Here is a 26,623-nt window from a genome sequence, read left to right as displayed (position 1 = left end):
ATCATATCGCTGTTACATTTTGAGAGATATTCTTGATTTTGTGATCCATCTTCCAGTGGAACCACTGATACGTCATCAATTTGCTAATTTGCATAACACAAAAAAACTCAAATATCTCTCAAACAAAAAAAGGTAATTTAAAACTGTAAATGCCATTATTCATTACTTTGAAAACTTTTTCAAATATAAAGCATAAATTATTTTTTTTAACTGTTTCCTTCCTTTATACATAAAAAATATGACACTGCTAATCCTCAGTCTTTCTTGCAGTCTTAATTAAGGACTGACGTACGAAAAGCGCAGCTTGTCGACATGTAAAAGGCGTCTCCTAATTGCAGCTGGTATACTACAGTCGATTTATGATCCAAAGCGCAGCACTCCAGTCAGATGTAGTAGGCTAGAATTCGAATTTAGGAGAGGGATGCGACCTGGAAGATCCGGAAAACAACCGCCGCGAGTCAAGATCGACTGAAACTCAGCCCACGTACGATTGCATAGTGCCGGGGGAGACGTGAATGATGACCAATAGCCCAGCTTGTTTCTGTCCCCGTGGAGTACAGCACGGGGGTATTCCCAGGCATTCACCTGTCCAGAGATGAGCAAAGGACGCCTTTCAGTAGCCTTTACAGTTCGACAAGAGGAAAAAAAGATCTTCGACTTGGAAAACTTTGTTTGCATAGAAGGTTGCGTAACTGGGATTTCAATCCAAAAATATGAAAATTATCTTCCAAGTAACACATCAAGACTTGTTTGCAAAAATCATGAATTCACTAACCTGCATAAAAGTTCTCCATCTCGAATGGTGCGCGATCATCAACTATCATCATCATCATTATCGCGATCATCCGCTTCCCAAGCTGTTGATCTCGCGCCATTCGACGCCGGAAAGCCTTTGTGCAGGCTATGAATTCACAACAAACCTCGAAATTTATATCGGAAATAAAATTTCATAACATAACAACGTGTGATTGAAAGGTTTGAAATGATGTGTTTCTTAAATACTCCCCTAACAACGGCTTGTTCGTAAAAAAATACTGAAACGGAATAATAATAATAATTACATAGTTCAAGGCTATATGGCCTTTGTCTTCTTCATTCCTGAGAGCTCGCTGCCGGCTGCGAGTTTTGGTACAGTTCTTCCAGATGAATCGCTTAAGAATAATGTCTCTGATAAAAGCACTTATATTGGTAATCGAAGATGTAAACCTCATTAAGTACGAACGTGACGCTGCATAAAGCCTTTGGTATTATTTTCTATAGCATATGGTACATAACAAAAGCTCTTAGCAAGTCATAATGCTGCACCATTAACGTTTGAATTTGTTGAAACGAATCGAAAGTAGCATTAGTAATTACCCTTGCAGCTGCACTGTGTTGGTTCTTCTTGCTTCAAGTTTACTTCCGACGGAGAAACACAAAGCAAAACTGCACTTCATTCTCTTTCTAATGTGATAAACAATTTGAAATCACATTTCCAGACAGAATGATTTTCTCAAACAATGCTCATCAACTACATACGATGAACTCCAACTGAACTGTCTACAGCTACCTGCAACCGGGTAGACACAATATATAGGATTTGGAAAAGGGGCTTTAATCATCTTGTCTGACATATGTAAACCAGCAGCACGTGGTGGAAATTTTCCTGAATCCGTTTACTTTTAAAGAAAATGGACATAATCCCATGCTGAGCTTTATCGTCATTAAAAATGCATATCAGATCGAAAAATGAATGTTGAGGTTTAAAATACAAGAAACCATCATGCATTCTACAAATCCTTCAGGGGAAATAACTTTGGACGATGCATGGATAAATTTAAATATTAATAAAAGGGTAACCTTTTTGTGTCTTTTTGGTTCTGGAAAGCCCAATATCTTGATTATTTTTTATTTCCAAAAAAGTGAACCTACTATTTTCAGAAACAAAAGCCGCTGATGCAGCTCAGCTCTTTGCATTGTTAACTCGGCGTACCAAGAGTTTATTTCTGCTCAGACTCAACTGATCATGAACATTCAGATACCAATCCTTTTTCACTGAGACGATAAACTGAAGGTTGTTTCTTCTGTTCACTATCAATACAGTCAGTCGAAATAATTAATATCCGTCAAATAAATTAATCCTGCTATAATTCCTGGTACGTAGCTTTTTAAAATACCAACAAAAATTGTATATGAAGAAAGCAGAGGAATTGAGACCACTTAATTTGTTCGGTGAATACGGCAATAAAAGTTTGTCGTTATCATGGCGTTACCTTGATAAGTGTAGGCATATATATATCTTAAGTTTATATTTGGGTTTCATTCTTTAATAATCCTCTTCATTTTTTGGCACTCAAGTACGCTCAAAATGATGTTTTGGATTTAAGCTTCGATTAAAATCAAATGACTCGATGTTACTTAATCCAGATTAAATGAAAAGTTTATGGATTTACCGTAAAAGGGAGATCATAGTCTTTTCAGTTATACACAAAGGAAGTTGCTTGATCTAGAAATAGAAAATCAAGTTAGTTAAAAACCCGAACAGGGCACCTTGAGGTATAGGTAAGGGAATTTTTTTTTCCGGTTTTGTTTAGTTTCCACGATAAACTCCGACGTAAGAGAGACTCTCGAAGTGATTACACAACATACAGTGTGTTCGATCCTCTCTCAAAAGTGATTGTTTTTTTTCCTATCTTCCGGTGAGATGTTCAAAATGTAATCCTTTGTCATGAAATAAAAAATAAGTGGTACCTATCTGTCTAGGATAAAAAAAAAAACACTTGCTCAATACATTGTATTTGTTTTTTATACCCATTAAGATTATTTGACCAATGCTGAGACTTTTCGCTGGGTTCCTTAGCCATAACTATCTCACAGCGGTTACCCAGCAGTACAATCTATTTCAGGTCATAATCAAGATATATTGTAAGCCAAGCGAATGTGACCAGCGATACGTAGAAAAGTGCTCTTTAGAAATACCGAGCAATATTGGATCTACTGTCGATGACTGAATTGCTGATAAGGACTTGGGAATTTAATGCAACTGTATTCAACACACGTTGCGCATAAGTCATTCGCTTGTGCTGGAGTCTAAAGCGGACGATGTGATGTCGAAAGTTAGAGCAGAATGTGCTTCACTGGCTTTCTTATTGTCTTTTCTTTCCACCGCAATTATCATTGGCCATGCCTTGATGTTAGCCGTATTATGGAAAGACCCTTTAAAGCGCTTTCGGACAGCCCCCACTGTTTTCGTGTTTGGAATGATTTCGGCCAATTTCTTAAGCGGAATAAGTGCAGGACCTTTGCTTGTTCGCCATATTTTTATGGGCTGTAGGGCCTTGAAAAATCTTTCGTATGAAGTGGATCATCATACGATATCAAACTCTGGATGCCTATTGCTGTACTGGACAACCAGCGTATCCTATTTATCAATGCTTGGTTTGTCTTTGTGTCAATACATCGGTGTTAAGATGCCTCATAAACATGCAGAACTGGTTACCAAAAGGAAAACAATCCTTTCCCTTGTCTCTATGACTTTTATTTCCCTTTTCATTCCACTTTTACTTCCCTTAGGAGTATCTCCGGCGATGGTGGAGAAATTTCAACTGCACATCGCATTTCAACTGACCACAGTTTGCCTCTGCGCCATCTACGTGGCCCTTGGGAAGGAGTATCTTCGACAAGTCAAGCGAGCAAGGGCCCGCCTTGAAAACAATGTCGCGGGAGCAACTTGTGTCCGTTTACGAGACAGGAATTTTACCAGAGCAAATTTGATGTTACTTGCCTCCGTTACCGTATTCAGCGCACCAATTATGATTTCGTGGCAACTAGCCGTATATGGTGAAAACTTATCGTCCACAAATGTGTTCAAATGGACTTCTAGAACCATTACAATAACCATATTTTTGTTGAAAATCGCTCTCGACCCCTTCACTTACTGTTTACGATTAACAATTTACCGCAGGGCTTTTAAACGTCTTTTTAAAGTCACAAGGGTCGAACCGCGATGTGACGATCAAGGATCGACCAGAATTGTAGTCGCACCTACCACAAAACCTCCTTGATTTTAAAGTAAATTTTTGAACTGGTCAAATGTTTACTTTGCTTCCGTCAGAAGAACAACGAGTTTTTGTCTCAGCGATCGACAAAAATCCTCGCTTAAATGCTTACGTAACGGCAATTTATTTACACGGAAAAAACAATCCGTCAATTCAACGAAATGGAGAAATAAGAACTATAAAGAAAGCTATAACAGTTTCTGCAGCATTAATGATGTTATGGCAAAGGCACTCCGTTATCCAAAGATATATATAATTCAAGAGTTGGTCTTTTTCTGTTATCATTCAGTGGAAGGAACTGCTAAGAATGAAAATTATCCTTTACAAACAAAACATCGAATTTTCATCTCGTCTGATAATATCAGAACCCCTCGGAGATCACAATGGCTATCTTATCACAATGGAAAATATATATATATTTCTTTGCGCCATATCTCTTCTGCTTTCTGTAGTGTTCAAAATGACAACTGCATAATTACAGGAAAAAAGAATTTTTGGATTCAATTCACGATGAGCATTCTCCAAACAATTAAGGCATGGTGTCAAATTTATGGCAAAATATTTCACTTATAGTAATCGATCATTTTAACTATTCAGTTCAGGATGGCTTTTACATAACAAAAATGTACAAGCGCGCTATATACATTTATAGCTACGTTTCAACGATAATTTCCTCGATAGCTGCACAGAAATTGCTTTCTAATTTGCATCGCATCAGCTGTCCAGAAGAGAGAATCCTTTTCACATTTCCACCTCATAACCGGCGATTTCCTGCCCTTCTACGTCACATGTCATTGCTGTTAGTTTTCTTCCTTATAGCAGGAAATCCTGTTTCTAACAGGTTTTTTTAGTGCGACAAGAGACTCCCAACATGATTGCCGAAATACTCTAGTTCGTTGTTCTCCTGATACTTTCTTTTCCCCTCACGGTCCGTTTCAGGCGGTGTTAAAGCTCAAGTTAAATCACTTTCATTTAAGGAAAACTCTTAACTTTTAACTTTGGTTCATAAACTGTAAATGTACCCAAAGACACATTTTGAATGTGTACTTGAGGTACAACGCTTTTAAGGAAGCTCACCATTATCAGTTCTCAGTTATTATCATTATAATCGATACTGCGTCAAGTGCAGTCATATAAAACACCTGCTGTACAGTAATTGCAATCTATTTAGTTTTTCAGACCTTTCAGAACATTCAGCAGGTTTTCTTCAGTTCATGCATCCTCCAACAACAGCGAAAATCTAATTTCCTGCATGTAGGAGGCTCAGATGGCTAGTGCGCGGCTTTCGGAGCGAGAGGTCGCCGGTTCGATCCTCGGTGACTTGAACGTCTGTTGCGACTTTCCTCTGATCCGTGTAGCTATAGCTTTCAATCAATCAATCAATATAACGTTTATTAGAAAATATACACCTTGTAGTCTTACGACTGAATTACGTGCACTAAAATATATACATTACCGTAATAAATTTATCTATAAGTAAAATAGAATCCCCTTAAAACGGAGCACTGACAGAGGGAGGGGGGTAAAGGGCGCACCGTCGGCTTCCATTGATACCAGCCTCGTAGCTGAAGGAACTACCGACGTTAAATAAAGAGACTTTACCTTTACCATTTATTCACAGTTACTCTTTTCGATGACCTCAGGGTAACCCTATAAAGGAGTTCCAATCTTGAAATAATACACGGATGCATTTATTTTCAGCGTGTACAAACTATAATTTGAGGAAGTCCACTCTTCTTTTACCCAAACAAATTCAATACATTTAGATCTACGAAGCTCTCATTGTGGAACTGGGTCCATTTTTATGAAGTAAATATAACAGCTCTCTATTATGACCGAGAGACTGTGTTTCTATTGCGTCATTTAAGAATAATGAGTAACGAAACTGGACGCCTCTTTTGACTCGGTATTTTTCTCCAAGTTGTTCAAGTTCTGTGTTTCATGGAATAACTCGGTGTCAAGTTTAACTTTCAAATTATATTAATCTTAACTTTCTTTCTAGTGCTAAGTTGCCAAAATTTGATAGTTTTTACAACTGAAGTAATTCAGACATGACGTTACAGAATGTTAATAATCATTGTAGATCAACAACAGTCCATTACCAGGGTAATGGACTCTTGATATCTATTGATATTTTTCACCTGCATTTTTCTCTTTAACTTCATTGTAATCTTCATTTATTTAGCTGTCTGCAATTAGTATACTCCTTGTGGTATGCTGGAAGCTTTGATAAAGCGATTGAATGAATTATTGTTCACAGTAAAAGCGAAAATTTCCATGGTACGGAAGGGGTTAATGAAAGGGCTGGGTCACCAGCTGGGTATGCGTATTACAAATGATTTTGACCTCATTTGCATTTGTATTGACCCTACGCAGTCGGAGTGAATCAGGCTGTTCTATTCTTTCACCTTTTTGGACATACGCACACATAAATACAGTTTTGAAGGGATGCTCAGGTGATAGCATTGGTCGACTGAACAAAGGCCTTTTTGCTTTTGACTACATGCCATTTCGCCAAGACTTATTAACAAAATAGAAGCGCCCATTTTTGCTCTTTTTTAAAATTCAGGGGCACCCAACGTCAATTTTCGGAAAATATCTGTTCGGAAGACGATTTGAGATCTAGAATTTTCGGAACATTTGTTGTAAAATTTCTTGCGTGCCTCCCTGTCCTAGGATTTTCGAACATTTAAAAGATGGTATAATTGCCCATTTTTGACGGATTTTTACCCTAAAAAGCTCACCTAGAATTTTCGGGAGCCTTTTTCTAGCTGAAATTTTCGAAAAGGTTAGTTTTGATCCCTATAATTTTTGGATGACTGGACTTTCAGCTAGGAACCCGAACAGATGAAAAATTTTTAGGGGATAAAAATATGCTTATATCTACCGTTTAAATACTAAAATACGTTTAACAATGCTATGTCTAAGTGGTTTTGAACTATATTCTCTTTGGGTGACCCTGAAAATCATTATTTACCATCACCATTTATATTCTCGTCGGCCCCTGTTATATAAGCTATTTCTCAATGTCCTCCAAATTTCCATTTCAATGTTTTGAACCACTCCCTCGTCAGTATTTGAAGCCTCGAATGACATATTTTTCGAAATTTTTTGCCAATACCGTAATTTTTGCCCAGTCTCTTGTACTTAGTGTCCGAAATAGGCCGATGAAGTCCTAAGAACTAGACACCAATTTTCCTCGGAAATGATTCAAAATGGCAGGCAAAGCAAAGCACAGGCAGACAAGCTTTCGGAAGATTTTTTCTGTTTGACTCTGTTTGGTGTTTGCAATTGGCAGTTTCTCATCTGTGAAGGTACGTTGTTTAACCAAGCTTAATTACGATGTTAGAATCTATTGCTAGGGTCCTGATCTTTTGATATATAAGCTTAATATTGTATGTTTATCTCGGCCCACGTGGAGTAATCTCTACTCTCTTCAATGTCTTTAGTAGGTTCATTGATTCAGGGAAGTTGTTTGAACCATGACAGAAGGAGAAATGGAAACCAAGCGGTTGTTCGTAGGTGGACTGTATCGTGGCGTCAAAGAAGAGGACCTGAGGTATGTATCAGTAATCGGTACATGTAGTTTTATTGGTAACGTGTGATGCAGATTTATAATTCACTACCAGATTTACATCTTCAGATTGTTGCTGTTGTTTTTGATGTCCAGGTCGGAATCAGTCGTCGTGATGACCTCGTTCAAACCTGGTGCCCTACCAAATATTCGGACATATTAAAATTAACTAGTCTGAACAAATCTCGTTCTTAGTGGTCTGGGAAAAGGTGGGAAATAGGGTACAATAATCTAAAATATAGGAAATTGCATTTGGAAAATGAAATAGCAAATGTACATTACTTTAGTGTACAAATTAGAGATGACACTATTTTGTCTTAAATGTATATTTTTAGAAATCTTGTTACGAATTTCTGTGAAGTTTGATGTTCAAGTACTGTTTATGATCATCGAGTGTCTCTACAGATACAATGTAGCCTTTACTTTATTTAGGCTGATCAAGGCAAAAACTTGTTATTCATGTTTCATCTTTCTTCAGAGAACGCTTCAAGGCTTTTGGAACTGTATCATCAGTTGAAATTGTAAGAAGAGTCGATGACGAGGGTTAGTGCATTAATTATGTGATTAGCAACTGGTCACCTATCACTCTTTGTCCTATTGTGGAGAACCAATGGAAAAAAAACAAATGGTGGGACATTCAAGCTGATAACCTGAAAAGGCAAACGGAAGGCTACTACATCTGAGATCATGTCGCTGTATTTGCTTTGACAGCTGTGTGGCTGGACCTTCATACATGTAGTTCAGATGGCTAGATATAGAGAATATTGCATAGCTGTGCACTGTGCGAGGATACGAATGGTGGGACATTCAAGCTGATAACCTGAAAAGGCAAACGGAAGGCTACTACATCTGAGATCATGTCGCTGTATTTGCTTTGACAGCTGTGTGGCTGGACCTTCATACATGTAGTTCAGATGGCTAGATATAGAGAATATTGCATGGCTGTGTGCTGTGCGGGGATACGAATTTTATCTTTGAGTGCTGAAAGTATCTCTTGAACGAGTGAGAGATAATTTCATCAAGAGAAAATAAAATTTGTATCCCCAAGCGGCCATGTAATGTTCTGTTTATTATATAGATATTGATGAAATGTCCAGATTTAAAACAACTTGTTTTACTCATTTTCAAAATGATGAAAAAGTGGTCACCAACCGCTAAAACACTCATGTTGTGTAACCTAAACAAGATATGAAAGTTATGAAAAGCAAATCATGATAAAGTAAAATTTTGCAATAAAAATGTTAATGTAGTAGAGAAGAATTATATTGAAGCACAAAAGTATCTTACAATGAAGAGGAAGCTCGCATTTTAGTGGCTAATCGTGTTCGTTACCATGACGGCATCTATATTCTCTCATGTGAAAGATAAAAGTGATATGTTCACTGCGTGCAGTGAAGATATGATTTTTGAGTAAAAGGAGAAATCCTGGTATTTCATCAATATCTATATAATAAACGATAATATTCTATAATGTTACTAACATCTGAGTTTGAATGAACTACTGACAGCAACCAAACCATGGCAGTCTCAATCCTTAGTGCATGTATGATGTCAGGTTAGAGTGAGGAACTGAAGATGTTTTTATGAAAATGAAATCACAATATTATTATTACATACCTGCCAACTCTCCTGGCTTTCCTGGGAGTCTCCCAAGTTTTTCATCAAATCTCCCAGTGTCCCGGTTAGAGCACCAAATCTCCCGGGAAATACCCACCATGGCCTTTTTCAAAAATTTCCCTGAATTTCGTTATTTTCAAGATGTCGAAAATTAAAATAAAACAAGAGGTGGATTTAGTGCTCTTTCTTTAGCTGTAAGTGATCGGAAAACATGAACAGAGCAATCAAATTGATATATATTTTAGATAGTTGGCGTGGTTATGAGAACAATAGCAATACTGTAGGTAAATGCTATTTAACTGAGAGATGTCGGGAACAGTCATTTGGAATACCTTCGGGTGATTTTCGAAGAGTATTCAGACAATGACGAAAATGACATTCTTACAATGCAAAGATTTCTAGACGTCTCCAGATTTTTGTACTCTGGGGGTTGGCAGGTATATAATGTTATAGTTATGGTCTATTTAGGTTTGAGGCCTGTTATGATGAGGCTGTAATGTGAATGTCTAGAAAGTGGGTCATTCTTAGGGCGCTTTCCTTTGGTCGGAACAGGCTGGCCAGACCTGTCAGTTTGCAAAGAAAATACAACAATTCGAAGGAACACTTGCATAATAGTCCCTTGCAGTCTTCTGGAGGAGTATTTATCATTCTTGAAGTGTATTAATTTAAAGGCATTGTAGAGTTAGTCCTTCCAAATGCACAGTATAGCCGCTCAGTTCTATCAAACAGGTTTGTAGAAATGGTCTTTAGAAAGGCATTAATTTTGTTGTCATAGCAACCCACTACCCACTGATGTCATTCATAGGATAACTGCTAAGGCATATTAATAAACATTGATCATGATGTACATGTATACAGTAACAACCATATATCAGGTTGCTCAGCAAAGAGCTGGCTGAGTCTAACCCAAATGCAAACTTGGCTTGTGTTGGTCATATTAATAATAATAATAATAATAATAATAATAATAATAATAATAATAATAATAATAATAATAATAATAATAATAATAATAATAGTAATAATCATTATTATTATTATGTACTTATAAATTATGAATTATTTTCTCATGCTTCCCTCTTACAACTAGTGCAAATAATTTCTTCCACTTTAATCTAAATTTCACAGTGAATACCTCTGTTTCACTTTATTTTTTAGCAAGCATTTTGCTGTTTTCAACAGGTCATGCATACAAGACATTTGCTTTTCTTGACATGATTCAAACGGAAACTGACTTTAGAAGATGTAAGTGACTATTAATAATTAATGGCTTTTGATAATAAATGGACTTTCCTGACAGGAAAAAGGAAAGTAAAAAAAACCTCTATGATTCCAACAGAGTGTTTATGAGTTTCGTTTCTCTTTTTTTGCTAAACAACAAGAACATGCTAAATCTTTTTTGTAATGTACCACCTGTGTATTGAACATTTACAAATGCAAATGTGTGGTGTGTTATTGGAATCCTGAGAGGTGAGTTGAGTATACTGTGAACTTGTGATGTTGAAACATTAAATACCGGTATATAAAAATGGCAATCTTGATGAAGAAGCAAATTGGATGCTGGAGTAGTCACTTGTGTTGTTGAACTTAAATATTTATTCACTTGATGGTCAGCAAACAAATCTATCATTTTAAGGGATTTGTTAACAGTGAGTCCACAAGCCACATGAAGCCACAGTTGGCTTTAACCAAGTCTCCTATTCTTCAGACATTAATGGAATCACTGTTTAATTCAGCTTTACTTATCCATGATTAAATTGTTATTTTGGTTTCTTTTGTTTGTTTGTCAATGAGATGTGGCTCCTTCCACTGAAAACATTAAATCTGAGTGTCATTTGCAACCTCGTTCCCAGTTTCTCAAAGGAAGCAGAGAAGAGAGACCCTGGGAACGAAGCTTTGTCATTTGCTATACTCATTTTCCTTGTATGGTCAGTTGTAGATTAAGATACAGTGGCTGGTAACCAAGATCCGAAAATTTGGCAACAGTTGAGGACTATGTATAACTTCAAATAATAGTAATTGCCAAATTAGAGCGGTTTTCAATTGAGTATCGAAAGTGATTAGATAATTACTTTGGTTTATGATTACTTCACTCCGTGATTGGTTCAACGTTCTCGCGCCATTTTTCAACCAATCAGAAGTGAAACCAAAGCCAATAGTGGCTCACGCGTGCACATTTTCCCGCGCTTTGTGTCGGCTACGTGTAATTACATCGAGTTTTGATTGGTTTGCCGGATTGTCTCCGTCCTTTTTGATTGGCCAAAGTAATTACTTTGGTTTTGGTTTTACGACACTCAATTGAAACTCGCTGTAATAGTATTATACCCTCACCCATATTGTGTGCTTTGCAGGCGTTTCAATTCTGAGTAGTTCAAAGTGGAAAGGTTATTATTTGAAGGTTCAAGCTGCTAAGGAGAGCTTCCTCACAAGGTGAGAAATACTCAGACCCCTGATGTGGTCAAAATTAAAAAGTAATCAACGTGACTACATGTACCTCATCACCTTTCACCTAAATGTCCCTGTTTCACTCCTCCCCGGCTCGGGGTAATGGCACGGCAAATTTCCTTTTCGTAAACGGCGGTCGTTGCCATTTCTCAGAACGGTCGTTGCCATTTGATACGGTCGATGCCATTTATAACGGTCAACTACACACTTCACTTCAAAGAAAATTAAAAGAAACAAACTGAGAAAAAATATTAACAAAAATTAAGACAAAAAAGGAAAAAAAAAACATTAATAAAAGAAAAACTGGAGGAAAAAAAGAGTCCGAAAATTTCAAGACTCGAACTCGGGTTCTTAGCCCTCACCCTAAACAGAACCCTAACCCGAACCCTAACTCATATGATCAGCGAGACACAACCTCCAGTAACCGCAACCTTTTGAGTTCTTAGATCTAATGAGTCTAATTCATAGCTAAAAAATGGCATCGACCGTTTCAAATAGCAACGACCGTTCTGAGAAATGGCAACGACCGTTTACGAAAGGGAAATACGGTAAGCAATGGCGCGATATGTCATTAGAGTCTTGGATGAAATTTTTTGTTGGTTCCGCAAAATAAATCAAACCCATTCGAATTCAAGTTATTCCTATGTATCCTGATAACCAAGTTACCGAGAAAGGTCACTTAAACAGAGAGAAAGATTAATAAGCTAGAATACGAGGGTTGAACCAGTTATCGTGCAGTTTGCTGTGGACAGGAAACTGGAATCCCCGAAGCTTAATCTCTTAGTTTGGATAAAACTAAATTGTGACCTCTCACGCGAAAACGTTCACTAACGGTTTTGTGTTATACAGGCAAAAACCAACGGCTAACCAACAGGTAGCTAACGGTTTCTCCAACGGCTTTCTCAACGCTTTCAACGGGTGCGCAAAAACTTTTAACGGGTTGTAACTTTTTTCCAATGGTTTGTGCTGATTTTTCCAAAGCCTTTTTTCACATCGCTTTCAACGGGTTGCCGAACGGCCTTATTTTTTTCAAGGATTAAAGTTTTTAACGGCTCTTCATGATTTCCAACGCTTTTCAACACTTTCAACGCTTTAGAATGCTCTTGAAGAATATTATTATCGATTAAAGAATTTTTTACCTTTCGTCTGACACACAGTGTTTGCTGATAATTTTGAACGTAATGAATAGTGCATTTCCCCCTCGTCATCATCATCATTATTTATCCTCGAATTTTAGAATAGCTTTGTGTAGCTATTGTAGCATCTCCGAGCGTTTACAGATCAAAACAGTGGGAACTCCGTGCCCTTCAGGCTTCTCTTTGCGCAAAGTGTTTGGGTTCTTTTACGTCCCACAGGGTTACATGAACATTGAAGGGTTGCGAGTTGGTCTCGCCGTCATATTCTCTCTTTTTTACCTTACTGCTCGGTCACTTGACAACCAAAACCACGGCAATCGGTTTCTAAAGACCCATTGTCACTTTCAACTCTCTTCTGGCCAGGATGAAAGCATATTGACTGTAGAAACTCGAGATTTGGATGCTTCATCGTTTCTGGCCTCCAGTACATTCCGCTACGAGATTAGGGAACAAAACCTGCGTTCTTCTGATGATACCGCCATTGTTACTGGATTCATGAAATTACAATAATTCCGCTACGAGATTAGGGAACAAAACCTGCGTTCTTCTAATGATACTGCCATTGTTACTGGATTCATGGAATTACAATAATGGAATGGCTTGCTATTATGAGATCTCCCGCGGGTACTATTTCCTGCTGTGTCATCCTACTTTCCGCAGATGCTTGAGTGTCGGAAGACACAAAAGACACAAACGCCCGTGCATTTATTATTCTGGATCAAGCGCGACATTTCATCCTCTACTGATCGGTGATTTAGTATTTAAACTTAACCCGGGTCCCACAGGGATCAGGAGAGTACCGGCAATAGTGTCCTCGCGAGACGTCAATGTAAACAATAACACTGGTCAATGTAAACAATAACACTGGTGTTCGTTGGAACATTAAAAATCTTATCAGGATTACTTGTTGTCACAACAACCGCTGAATTTCTGCTTATGGAATTGCCAGTCCGTACGCAATAAAACAGCAGTTTTCCAAGAATATCTGTGCAGTAATAAGGTTGATGTATGTGCATTAACCGAAACTTGACTATCCTCGGATGATGAGCCGGTTAGAGCTGAATGCACTTCTATTGGATACATACATACATACATACTTAATACATACTTAATTGACCGCTCCCCATAGGGGCTTTTCAGGGCCAATGAAACACAATGAACGAAACGACAGAACACAACAACAACTGTTAAGAATCCCAACTGGCCGGAGGCAAACCAGTTGGCTATTTACAAGTGCAGCTGGGAAGTTGAACCAGGGACTACCAGGAACAAATTCAACGAGTGGTCAGAGCGGGTCTTGAACCCGGGATCTCCGGATCTCAAGGTAAGCGCCCTAACCACTGGGCCACACTGCCTCACACATACATGTTTCATGATCAAATACGCCCTCAGTGAGGTGGGGGTGGTATCGCTCTGCTGTCTCGCACAGAACTGTCCGTGACCTTGGGTAGACTTTCATATACCGGACCAAAATGGCGGAAGACAAAAGAACCATTGTTATTCTGATTAGGTATTGTTATGTTAGCTTTGTTCTTTTGTTTTATGGACGTTAATTATTCAGGGTCCGGTATATGAAAGATAAGCCGTGACCTTTCACACTGCTGGGGAAAAGACCTCGTTTGAGTTTGCTGAATATATTGTCATCTCAGGAAACAACATAGTCAAGGTAGCCATTATCTATCGGACACCGTACCAAGAAAAACACCCAGTAACGGTATCCACCTTTCTCGGCGAATTTGCTGAATACCTAGAATCCATTGTGTTGTCATCTGAACGTCTCCCCATCGTAGGAGACATGAGTATTCATGTGGACGTCCCAGATAATCCCGACGCTTTTAAGTTTTTAGATCTCCTGGAGTGCATGGGGCTTACACAACACGTGGTTGCTCCAACTCACCGTTCTGGACACACTTTAGACTTGATCATTACACGGGACTTGAATGGCCTTGTTCAGACCACGCCCATCTCTGAGAGCTTCTTGTCAGATCATCGTACTGTTCTATCTGAACTAACTCTCCGTATGCCGGCGACAACTGTTGAGGAGATTTGCTACCGGAAGACTAAGGCTATTGCAATGAATCGTTCAAGGATGATCTCAGGGAACCGAAGCTATGCCTGGATACACCCGATGCACTTGCTGACCTTGTTTCCTGTTACGGTTCTACCATGACTAGCCTTTTAGATAAACATGCTCCACTTCAAAAGAAGACTAGCACGGTTCGTCCGCGGGTAACGAAATCAAAGAAGCCAAACGTTTACGTAGACGGTGTGAAAGAATATGGCGAAGGACGGGGCTCGAGTCAGACAGGGTTAATTTCATTAAGGCACGCAATCATACAAATCACGTGATGGAGCAAGCTAGGCGTGACTATTATTTCAACCTTATTAATGATTGTGATCAAAGAAAGCTTTTCAAAACGGCCAGTGCACTGCTTGGAGGGTCGTCACAGGAACAATATCCCAAGCACTCTGACCCTACTTTGCTTGCTAATGATTTTGGGAGATTGTTTATACAAAAGATCGATGTCATTCGCTCAAAGCTGGATAGAATTGACTCCTCATTGAATTAGCCTGACCATTGGATCAGGAGTAGCATCCATGAGCATTCGTATGCTGGCACACCCTTCACTAACTTCCAGCCTATATCGTCGGAAGGTATCAAAAAGCTAGTGCTGAATGCACCAAACAAGACCTGCGACAATGACCCCATCCCTACCAAGATTGTTAAAGACTACCTTAACGAACTCTTACTGACCATTTCCAACATGGTTAATCTTTCGCTCAGTAGTGGTAACTTTCCGGACATTTGGAAGAGGGTTTAGTGAGACCAAAGTTAAAGAAAGTCAACATGGATCTGATAAAGAAAAATTACCGACCCGTCAGCAATCTCGCATTCCTTTCAAAGATCACTGACAAGGCAGCTGCACTACACATCTCTGATCACGTGTCGTCCAATCAGATGCTTCCAGAATTTCAATCAGCCTACCGAAAAAATCACAGCACGGAAATTGCCTTACTGCGCATGCGCAACGACATACTCGTCAACATGAACAAACAACAAGTCACATTACTAGGGTTCCCAGATTTAAGTGCTGCATTCGATACAGTAGACCATGACATATTACTGCGGCGCATGGAATACAAATTTGGAATTAGAGATCAAGCAGTAACATGGTTCAAATCCTATCTGTCGAATAGATCCCAGCATATTGTAATCGGCAGTGCAAAATCAGACAGTTTTGATTTGAAGTTTGGTGTGCCACAGGGATCCTGTCTCGGCCCAATGCTGTTCTCCCTTTACACCAGTGCGCTATTTGATGTGATTAGCCTACACCTGCCAACAGCGCACAGTTATGCCGATGATACCGGTATCTATCTGGCTCTCAACCCAAAGGATGATTCCGATGAAGACGCCACCATTGCAGCAATGGAAGCGTGCCTCTGTGACATCCGAAACTGGATGATCAATGATAAACTCATGATCAATGATTCCAAGACAGAGTTTATGCTCATTGGTACGAAGGCGCAGCTACAGAAAACTAAAAGCGCTACTCTAACTATTGGCGAATCCATCATCTCTCCGAGTTCGGAACCCCTTAGAAACTTAGGGACCTGGTTTGACTGCCATTTTAACCTGAACTTCAACATAACCAAAACTTGTAGGAGTGCTTTTTTTTCATCTACACAATATTAGACGCGTCAGAAAATATCTAAGCATAGAATCTGCCGAGGAATTAATCCACGCCTTCATCACAAGCAGATTGGATTATTGTAATTCACTTTTATACGGATTACCTTACTGCGCTCTCACTAAACTGCAGCGTGTTCAAAACGCAGCTGCAAGAGTCCCATATCTAGCACCACGGTACTGCCATATCACACCCATATTATACAAATTACACTGGTTACCTGTAACGTTTAGAATAGATTATAAGATTATTATGATCACTCATAAAGCAATCCATGGTACAGCTCCTAATTATTTATCATTTCTTGTAAACTTTAAACCTAATTCTTCCTACAGCCTTAGATCAAATAACAAATATCTTCTTTCAAATCCAAATTTCAGGACTCTACCTACTCTTGGCGATCGAGCCTTTGTAGCCGCCGCACCAAAACTGTGGAATAATCTTCCGTTAGATCTTAGATGCACTTCCGATTTTAAAGTTATTAAACGTAATTTGAAGACTGATCTTTTTAAAAAAGCTTTTTTTGATAAAGTATTGTAATTCATAGACTAGATAATTACTCATTCGTGTAATTTTACTATATATTGTTTATTTTATATACTGGTAATATATTGCTCTTTTATTGTAAGGCGCATTTGAAAACTGCATAGTGGAATTTGCGCGGTATAATAATAATAATAATAATAATAATAATTATTATTATTATTATTATTATTATTATTATTATCATTATCATTATCACTATCTTTATTAGCATTGTTATTGTTATTATTATTATTATTATTATTATTATTATGTTTATCGTCCTTGTGCGAGAAGACTAGAGAGTCCAACCATTTGCAGATGACATGACAAAGGCTGACCCTGAGTGTTGGTCCGGCCAGACTTTTGATCCCGCGACCTCCCCTACAGTGGTCCGATACCTATTCAGATTTGGCATTTTTTGTAACTTATAATTGTTGTTTCACCAGTTTATTGGTTGTGGTGTACGCGTTTTAACGTTTTTGTTGCTATCATGCTTATGGCAGATTGAGTAGAGAGAGACAAGAGCAGGATCAAGCAACTTTAAACGGTGGAGTTGACGTGAAGGGCAAGCTTTCATGTGAAGAAAAACACCCAGAACAATTCATACCTGAAACACTTCCAAAAGCAGTACCAGGTACACCAATTCCAGGGAAGAAGAACTGGGTCGTGGGCAAATTTGGACGTGTCATGCCTGTGATGTACTTAAGACGTAGAGACCAAAAGAAGATCGCAAAGTTTGATCTGAGTAAAACAACCCATTGCCTGAAAAGATTGACAACCGAGGAATCTCCAGAAAGTTCATTGGCAGATTTGACTTGGAGTTTGGATGCTCAACGTCCAATTCTCAGTGGTGGTTCATTAAAGAGCGAAAGAAACTCAACACAAATGGACAACGAGAGACGCAAGAATAGCAGTGTTGACGTTGGAGGCAGTGCTTTCAAAACGAATTCTGTGTACGACAAAATGAAGAAATCCAGTGACAGGCGGGCTGAAAAATGCAATGACCATTCTTTAGAAAGAAACCTTTTGGATTGTAGTGTTAGCGATTTGGGATCAAAGTCTAGCGTCTTGCATTCAGAAGAGGGTTCAAGAAGTCAGAAATATAAAAATCTTGTGAAAAGCTCATCCAGTAAAGCTGAGAAGTTGAAAGCACATTCACCTTCCGTAACAGAATCTGAATGTGACGTTTCTTCATCTCACAATGACATAAAAACACGTATAACGTCAAAAACGAGTTGTGACCCCGGAACAGAAAGCACATCGTGCCGGAACAACATGAAGGGACTTTCAAACCTAATTCAATTGAATGGGCGCTCGGATTCAAAAATGTCAAAAGGTATGAATGGTGGTCGGCATAAATTGTCGGAAAATAGTGGTGAATTTGGCCGTGGAGAGAAGAAGAAAGATCTCGAAAAGACGAGACTAAATAAAGTGCAATCCTCTGATAGTTCGGATGATTCGTCAGATACAGGGACGTCACTGGATTTGAGTGACGAAGAAAGAGCTGTCATCAAAATCATCGGAAAAAGAAAGAGCAGCTCACAGGCTGAAGGTTCAGTAAGTGAAGCACGGACCTCTCACAGTTCTGTTAAAAATTGCGACAGCAGTATGTCAAAAGAAAAAACTTTGTCCGTTGATCATGAGAGCGTTGCTTCCCGAAACGGTGATAGAGAAACAACGCAGTCCTTTGGGACTGACTCTAAGGACCTTTCATTTGGATCCCAACAAATAAAAACTCCGTTAAAAATGAAAAACGAGAAAACTAAAAAGGAACTTTCAAATGAAAAACGACTGGGTGCCTTGTTTGAAAGACAGAAGAGTGCAGCGGCTCAAAAAGATATTATCAAAGATGCGTTGAAGGCTCTGGACTGTCCAATGCGAAGCGGTGATGGAATGAAACACATTGTTTTTGATGACGATGAAGACAACGTTGATGATTCAGTTACGGAGACAACTGTTGATGCTGTGGGTGAAAAGGTTAGTGTTTCCTTCCGCTGTATCTTTACAACTACTTTCAAATAACCTTACTGAGCCCAAGGTCAGGCTAAGCATTGATTTTTAAAGCAAAGATTGAATGTTTCGATCTGCGCGGAGTGGCTATTGTCGTCAGATCCAGGGAATGTTGCAAAAGCCACATGTACGTAGCAACCGCATGTCGTGGAAATGCGCATATCTTTCAAGATATCACCGATGACCAATTTAGTCGGTAGAGAACCGGACTTCAGCGCGGGACGCGGGCGTAGTTCGAAACTCTACCCTAAAATGACTGAGAAGGTCATGTGGCTCACCTCAAATGATCACATCAATAGATGTTGAATAAGTTCATGTTTTTCGTCCTTAAGATTCATCTCTTCTTCTACAGTAAACATAATTTTCGTCAAGGTTTCCCATTTCGTAAGCGGAACAAGTTCCTTGAAGTGAACATGGCTCTAGTCTTCCCATAAAATCACATTAACAAATTAATGTCAGTTTTTCATGCGTCTGACCTGTTATTGATCATGAATTGTGTCATAACATTGCCAAAGTAGCTGTGGATCCACGAGGCCAGAGCCAAGTGGATCCGCAGACTACTTTGACAATGTTATGACGAAATTCATTGTCAATAACAGGACAGACGCATGAAAAACTGACTTCAATTTGTTTTTTACAATAACAAAATAAGGCAGAGGGATCAAAAATAAGTCAAAACAAGAGAAGAACTCGGGACAAAAATGTGAGAAACTTCAATCTGACGTGAGCAATATCGCGTCATTATCGCATAAATTATAAATTTATGTGTCTGTCCGCTTATTGACAATAACAATTAGCCAATGAGCGGGCGAGAATTTTGCAGTCATTGTAAAATACTGTCTTGCTTTGATAGAACTGAATTCAAAAATTATTGAAGGGTTAGACCAATTCTGCTTAGTTCTCTAGGTCGGCGCCTATCACAGAGAAACAAGAAGCAGCTTTAAAGTTAGTCAGTCGTAAGACGAGCTAAATTTTCATGCTGCATGTAAAAGCGAAACTGAGAAATGGTAAAATGTGATTGCCATGTACCTTGTGTACATGTAGAGAAACCAGTATGGGCCATACCCCAAAAGTGTTGATCTATTTCATTTGGCCTTGGCCAATCAGCTTACCGTATTGTCTACTGCAAAAGTCTTGCAGTAGCCGTTTTAAAAATATATAATACCGAAAACTGATGGGCCGCATTCCATCGCAGATCAAGACGTCTGGGTTGTGGAGCTCTGAGCTCTTGTACCATTTCAAGGAAATTTAGCTATTTCATTTTTCATTGATGGCTTATCGAAGTTGCCTTCATTTTCACTTTGGCGCAAGTGAAGACTATAGCTCATGCTCCCTAAAGTTAAAAGCTCAACGTGGTACTAACTTCGAATCCTTTTTTTTTTTTTTTTTTCATCATCGTATTTCAGATTTCAGGATCCAAAGCAAGCTCGTGGCTCGGCTTGGAAGGCGACAGTGATGAAGACAGTGGTCAAATGACTGATGACTTCGATTCTGATCATGATAAAGACGCTAAACTAGTTAAAGAAAAACCCCAGTTTGAAGGAAAAGCCGGCGAAGAGGTTGTGTACCACTTAGTTAAATCTTGACTTGAATAGCCCTTATGCGTGATGACGTCTGACTAGCTACTTTCACCACCAAGCCTCAAATTCGAAAATCAAACTTTTAAATTTTAGCATGTTTTAAGTGCCAAAGGAACAAACTTTTAAAGAAAACCGACGTGCGAACAATATTGCATGTCCAGATGATGTGAACAATTTTGTGCAAACGAGGCTTGGTGGTGAATTTTGAGCATATGCCGTAATCATGCGTAAGGCCTATTAATCTGAAATGTAGTGTAAGAGAAAATGCTTGAAAGATCGATCCGATGAAAGGCTGAACCAGAATTCTCTTTTTCGCTTTTTCCATAATACGCTTTGTTTGCCCCTCAAATTTTGCATAAACCATTGTTTTCAAATGTTCTTGGGGATATGCAGTGTCCCCAAGAGGGTCTGAAAACAATGGTTTATGCAAAAATGGGAAAGAGTGGGGGGGGGGGCGGTAACATGGTGTATTATGGGGAATGCGAAAGTAGAGAATTAAGAATTTGATCAGATGAGATAAGTTGGTCGGGAAAGGGTCAGGGTTAGGGATGGAAAATTCACAAAACTGTCAAAAGCTGTATCATTCCAAGGCCTTGAAATGCCCACAAACACATGTCACAAACGGCGTCAATGAAAAACTTGCGATTGTGGGGAAATACAATTTTTTTCAAAAGTACCAAATTTGGTTGCGCGAAACGACCAGACCATCTCGTAGCCTGCAGTGCACCTGCAGTGCATGCAACTTATTGGGGAAAGCGACTTACCTCCATTTTGCCTACAGTCTATCAAGCCGCCATGTTGGATGGATGTTGGGAGGGAATAGGACGAGGAAACTGAAACTCCCCCCCTCCTCCTCCTCCTCCTCCTCCTCCTCCTCTCCCCTCTCCTTCCCCCCTCTGATCAGATGGCTCGTGTTCGCATGTCATGTTCGCCATATTGTGTGACCTGGCTTGCAACATGGCGGGGTATTCACGTTTGCTACGGCGCCACGTGACGTTTGCAAACCTCTATAGTAGCAAATAAGACTCTTGAAATTTCTTTTAATTTACTTCAGCTCTTCAAGTTACAAAAGACATATTTCGGAGACAAGAGATTCGTTCTCGATTCACGTTTTCTGGAAAGCGACGAAGACGATGAAGCGGCCACTGACGATTATCGTGAGCGCGTCACGGGGGAAAGGAAGCGAGTAAAATCGAAGGAACCAGTGAACACACACGACGAGGACGATACGAGCAGAAGCCTCAAAGAAGAAAAAGAGATGGAACTTAGGGTTCTCGGCAGTATCTTAGGTACAGATTTGAGGGCAGAGTTTGATCAGGAGGAGATCCAAGTAAAGGAATCCGGATTCAGGTATTTTGTTTTCCCGGTTGAGTCAACGTAGCGCAATCGGAATAAGCCTCCAAAACAGGGCGTTCGACTTGTTGCTTTGTTACAACCTCGCATTCGGAAACTAACGAGGGAGAGGGTTGTTGGGATGGTCCTTGTTTTCAGTTGCAGTTGCCTTGAGATGAAAATAGCTGGGAGAAATTATTGCCTTGGTGATGGTATTCGCGAACGAGTAGTTTATCAGATCTTCAATGTTTGGTTGTAGTTTGATGTCGGCTTAAAGCTCAGTCTAAATCATGACTGAACTGGAGACTTCGTAATCATGGGGACATCTATACAACAATGCTAGATTTTTCTGTTGTTCTCGGAAAAGGATAGCAAAGGGCGACAAACTGTTCGAAAAAAGTAGGAATGTAAGGTCCGTACTGTGATGTCGTTGCCTCAGAAAAAGTGAGAACTCAAGCCAGGACGACGAAAATATCAATTCGAGAACGTCATCTTAAGCCGTGTTCACACTCAACGTTGATTATGATCAACTGAAATTCAGGCTATCTTACTCCATTCATTATGGTTCTGTTCACATGTGCGAAAATTGAAATACAATAGTCAGGGTAACCTCGCAGTGTGAGACAAGACGGCGCCGTATCGCGTGGCTGCCACGATTATCACCACCATGCTTGAGGGCGAGAAGAGAACCAAGATAGCTTCCGAAAATAGAGGAAGACAAATTCAACTCTTCGCTCCATAAAGCGATTAGAAGTTTCGTCTGGTCATACCACCACGTGTTCGCCATTCTGTTCAATTACGCACTGTAATTACTTCAAACAACCCCCTTGAGGTTGTTCGCAGTAATTACAATCCAATTATAATCAGGGGCTGTAATTGGTTGATGTGAACCCATTTCATATTTAATTCAATTATACTGAGTTCGATCATAATCGAGGCCTAATGTGAACACGGCCTTAGCCTATAGAGCGGTTTTCAATTGAGTGTCGAAAGTAATTGCTTTGGCTTATGATTACTTCACTCAGTGATTGGTTCAAAGTTCTCGCGCCACTTTTTCAACCAATCAGAAGTGAAACCAAAACCAATAGTGGCTCGCGCGTGCAAATTTTCCCGCGCTTTGTGTCGGCTACGTGTAATTACTTCGAGTTTTGATTGGTTTACTGGATTGTCTCCGTCCTTTTTGATTGGCTAAAGTAATTACTTTGGTTTTGGTTTTACGACACTCGAAGCTCGTCAATGTTGTGACACTCTGACCATTATTCGTCGGCCTTAGGGATTCCGTGCTCGATTGTCGAGCTAGCCTGCTCAGCAAGCATTTCCGTGGGAGTTTCACAGAAAAGAAAGACCGAGAAGCGTACTTTCGATGTTTTGACCAAGCAAAAAAGTGAAGAGAGGCGAGAGGAGGGAAAGAATGCCTCAAAGCGAAAAAAAAGGGAAGACACTTGCTTTAAAATAGGAACCCGTTTTATCTTACCTTGACTCCGACTTACAAACCTCGTAAACGCATGCACCCGTGAATTAGAACCAAAAAATTGTGAATTGAAGGATTTCTTGGTTATTCTTTAGGAACTTAGAAGCGGTGCGTTATGATCCATCACGAGAGGACCACAAACAGTTTGAGCGAGTGAATACAGAACCAGAAAAGGAAGAAGAAGAAGAAGAAGAAGAAGAAGAAGAAGAACAGGAAAAGAAAAAAGCTTCTGTGAAGAAAAAACAACAAGAGGACCCAGTATTACCAAAAGTATCCCTGGACAAGTATTATGAAGTGAACACGACATCACTGATTGACCTGTTCGGAAATAATAAAGAGGTAAGCAGATCATTGTTCATTTTGGTATAGTGGATGGCTTTCGCATTGTCAGTCATTTTTGACTTAGTTGTGGGCTGTCGAAATATCATAGTGGCTGCTCTTCTCCGGTATAATAGAGTATTCGAGGATCTAAAACGACGCTGTCGTCGACAAGAACTCAAACACCCAAAAACAAAAGCTTTGATAAGTAAGGACAATCGTTCCGCAGATCCATTGTTTTGTCCATTGAATCTCCTTTATGTCGTCTGCGCCTTCGTCGACGTCACCCTTGCTCAAGGTCCGTTACAGTTATTTATGGTCTACAACGAGTTCCACCACTGGACAATCCTGGTCCAGCCACATAAATTCCGTGCGTAAATGAATTTACCAGTACCAGCATCACCACTGATAATTTTGTCGTTTCAAATGCTGTTACTTCGCTTTAGTTCCAAGATAATCTCGCGTCTTTGGATTTGTATTTCTACTTTTGGTGATATACTTCAAAATTTCCTGCCACATTCTTAGCCAATCAGAGGGTAAAACAAAACCGATCTTGATTGGATCATCTGCGGTTTCCCGCGCTCAGCGCCGTCTTTACACGTTGTTTTGCAATCTGATTGGCTCTTTTAATCACCAATGTCTGTTGTGATTGGCCGAAAAGAATTTTTTGGTGTGATTTTAGTTACACAGCACTCAAATGAGAATTGCTCTTTGTTCTGAAGAGCAATTGTCGATTGATTGTATTGTATTTTTTGCGCAATCTTTTGCCTTTGTGCCTTCGTTTTAAGGTTTCGTCCAAATTCACCTTCCTTTCCCAAGAACCACTGGAGAGCAAAGATTCGATCGATGTCGAACACAGCGATATTAGTCCACCAGAGGACATTTTAAAGAATCCCTGGCAGCCCGCTCTCAAACTACCTTACGACAGCAGCGACGACAACGAAGAAGATGGAGATGACATGATAGCAGATGCCTCTGTTTCGTCCGATGATCAACCAGTGATGTCATCAAAACCACCTGACGAACTTTTCTTTTTTCATCCTGATGATCCACAATTAACCAATCGGATTAACGGTGAGTAGAGGCACGAGGCAGCGTAGATAGGTCAAGGGGCTTGCCTTGAGATCAGGTGTTCCCGGGTTCAGGTCGTGCCTCTTACCACTAGAGGCATGAGGCTGCTCTTGTTCCTGGTAGTTCCAATACACCTCGGCTGCGCTTGTGAACTACCAACTGCTCTGCCTCCTGCAGGTGGGGGATTGGTTGAACGTGCTTCAAAGTTATGAAAAGCTCTCGAGGGTAGCCGTAATTTAACTACGTCTATTTATATTAGGTGTCTTCTCTTTAGTTTTCGATTTGCAGGCTTAACGAGGCAATTTTCGTTTTTTTTTTTTCTGGCTCAAATAATTACTCGAGTGATCGCTGGAAAGAGAGACAACTACAACCAACTTTAGCTTGACGATATGCATTTTCAATCATTAACTCTGCTCAAATAAGTACTCGAGTGATCGCTGGAAAGACAGACAACTACAACCAACTTTAGCTTGACGATATGCATTTTCAATCATTAACTCTGCTCAAATAAGTACTCGAGTGATCGCTGCAAAGACAGACAACTACAACCAACTTTAGCTTGACGATATGCATTTTCAATCATTAACTCTGCTCAAATAAGTACTCGAGTGATCGCTGCAAAGACAGACAACTACAACCAACTTTAGCTTGACGATATGCATTTTCAATCATTAACTCTGCTCAAATAAGTACTCGAGTGATCGCTGCAAAGACAGACAACTACAACCAACTTTAGCTTGACGATATGCATTTTCAATCATTAACTCTGCTCAAATAAGTACTCGAGTGATCGCTGCAAAGACAGACAACTACAACCAACTTTAGCTTGACGATATGCATTTTCAATCATTAACTCTCTAAGACACCCCACCCACCCACCCCCCCCCCCCCCCCATCTCCCCCTCTCCCAACTAAAAGTACTTTATGCTCCCCTTTCCAGACGATATCGAGCCTTTCATGCGAAACGAAGGCCAAGAGGATGTACGTGCGTATTGGCTGTCTGTGAGATATGAACTCAAGCTTGACTATAAACGACAAAGAAAGGACGCCATACGTTTGCAGAGAAAGATGGATATTAAAAGGTCGCGGCACAGATGACAAGAGCAGTGTTAACAGAACAACCAGAAAAATACTTTACAAGGGGTTACGTTTATGCAAACGGTGGCCGTGTAGCACTTATATTTCAACAGAATTAACTATGAGAGGGTGATGTGAAGTGCTATTTTCTACCCATGTCAACCATGTGAGCGTTAGCCCTACTAATGGTAATGGGCCAACTGAAGCAGAGAGAAAAACTCTGACCAGGCTAGAATTGAAGGCACGACCTTCGGGTTAGATCACCACTGCTCTACAGACTGAGCTACAAGGTCAGACGGGAGCAGTTCGTGGGAATTGAAGATGTAAAATTCACGGCAATGAATATGTACAAATACAAGGGGTTACGTTTATGCAAACGTTGGCCGTGTAGCACTTATATTTCAACAGAAACAGCACTTCACACTACCCTCTCGTAGTTAATTCTGTAGAAATACACTTTAGCCTGCATGTACAAGTAAAAGATCAGCAAGGATCAACATGTCTCAGCGTGAAATGTGAACGGAGGAACATAGACACGGACGGTGGCGTTCCATTTGCAAGAATCATTAGACCCATCCTAATGGCCGCCTTCAATTCCAAGTCTCGTCTATGCTTTGCAAATATTAAATCGTTCTATAGATGTTGCACTTCTGATGTGTTAACTAGTCATTTGTTTGTGATTCAAATCTAATATTTATTTCAGTTGATCAGTAATAAACTATCAATGGACGCATTCTTAGC

The 26,623-nt window shown here is 39.7% G+C and overlaps 2 protein-coding genes across 3 annotated transcripts; both read left to right on the top strand.

Annotated features, from left to right (window-relative positions):
* Positions 1–2,942: 2,942 nt before the first annotated feature.
* Positions 2,943–4,462, top strand: LOC137998991 (uncharacterized). Its single transcript, XM_068844828.1, has one exon. It carries the CDS (start codon positions 3,087–3,089, stop codon positions 4,041–4,043), a length of 957 nt encoding a protein of 318 aa, XP_068700929.1. The 5' UTR covers positions 2,943–3,086; the 3' UTR covers positions 4,044–4,462.
* A 2,776-nt stretch (positions 4,463–7,238) lies between these two features.
* Positions 7,239–26,611, top strand: LOC137999882 (nucleolar protein 8-like). 2 transcript variants are annotated; one of them, XM_068845843.1, is made up of 11 exons: positions 7,239–7,351; positions 7,487–7,596; positions 8,090–8,154; positions 10,411–10,473; positions 11,580–11,658; positions 17,527–19,000; positions 20,440–20,592; positions 21,668–21,963; positions 23,512–23,755; positions 24,523–24,808; positions 25,746–26,611. In XM_068845843.1, exons 2-11 carry the CDS (start codon positions 7,520–7,522, stop codon positions 25,901–25,903), a joined length of 2,895 nt encoding a protein of 964 aa, XP_068701944.1. In that variant the 5' UTR covers positions 7,239–7,351; positions 7,487–7,519; the 3' UTR covers positions 25,904–26,611. The 2 variants fall into 2 exon arrangements, with proteins under 2 accessions (XP_068701944.1, XP_068701946.1); XM_068845845.1 differs by having other exon boundaries at positions 7,249–7,351; positions 7,490–7,596.
* Positions 26,612–26,623: the final 12 nt, after the last annotated feature.

The sequence above is a fragment of the Montipora foliosa genome, chromosome 4 (genome assembly GCF_036669935.1).
Source record: "Montipora foliosa isolate CH-2021 chromosome 4, ASM3666993v2, whole genome shotgun sequence".
Taxonomy (NCBI): Eukaryota; Metazoa; Cnidaria; class Anthozoa; order Scleractinia; family Acroporidae; genus Montipora; species Montipora foliosa.
This window is presented reverse-complemented; position numbering and strand designations above follow the sequence as displayed.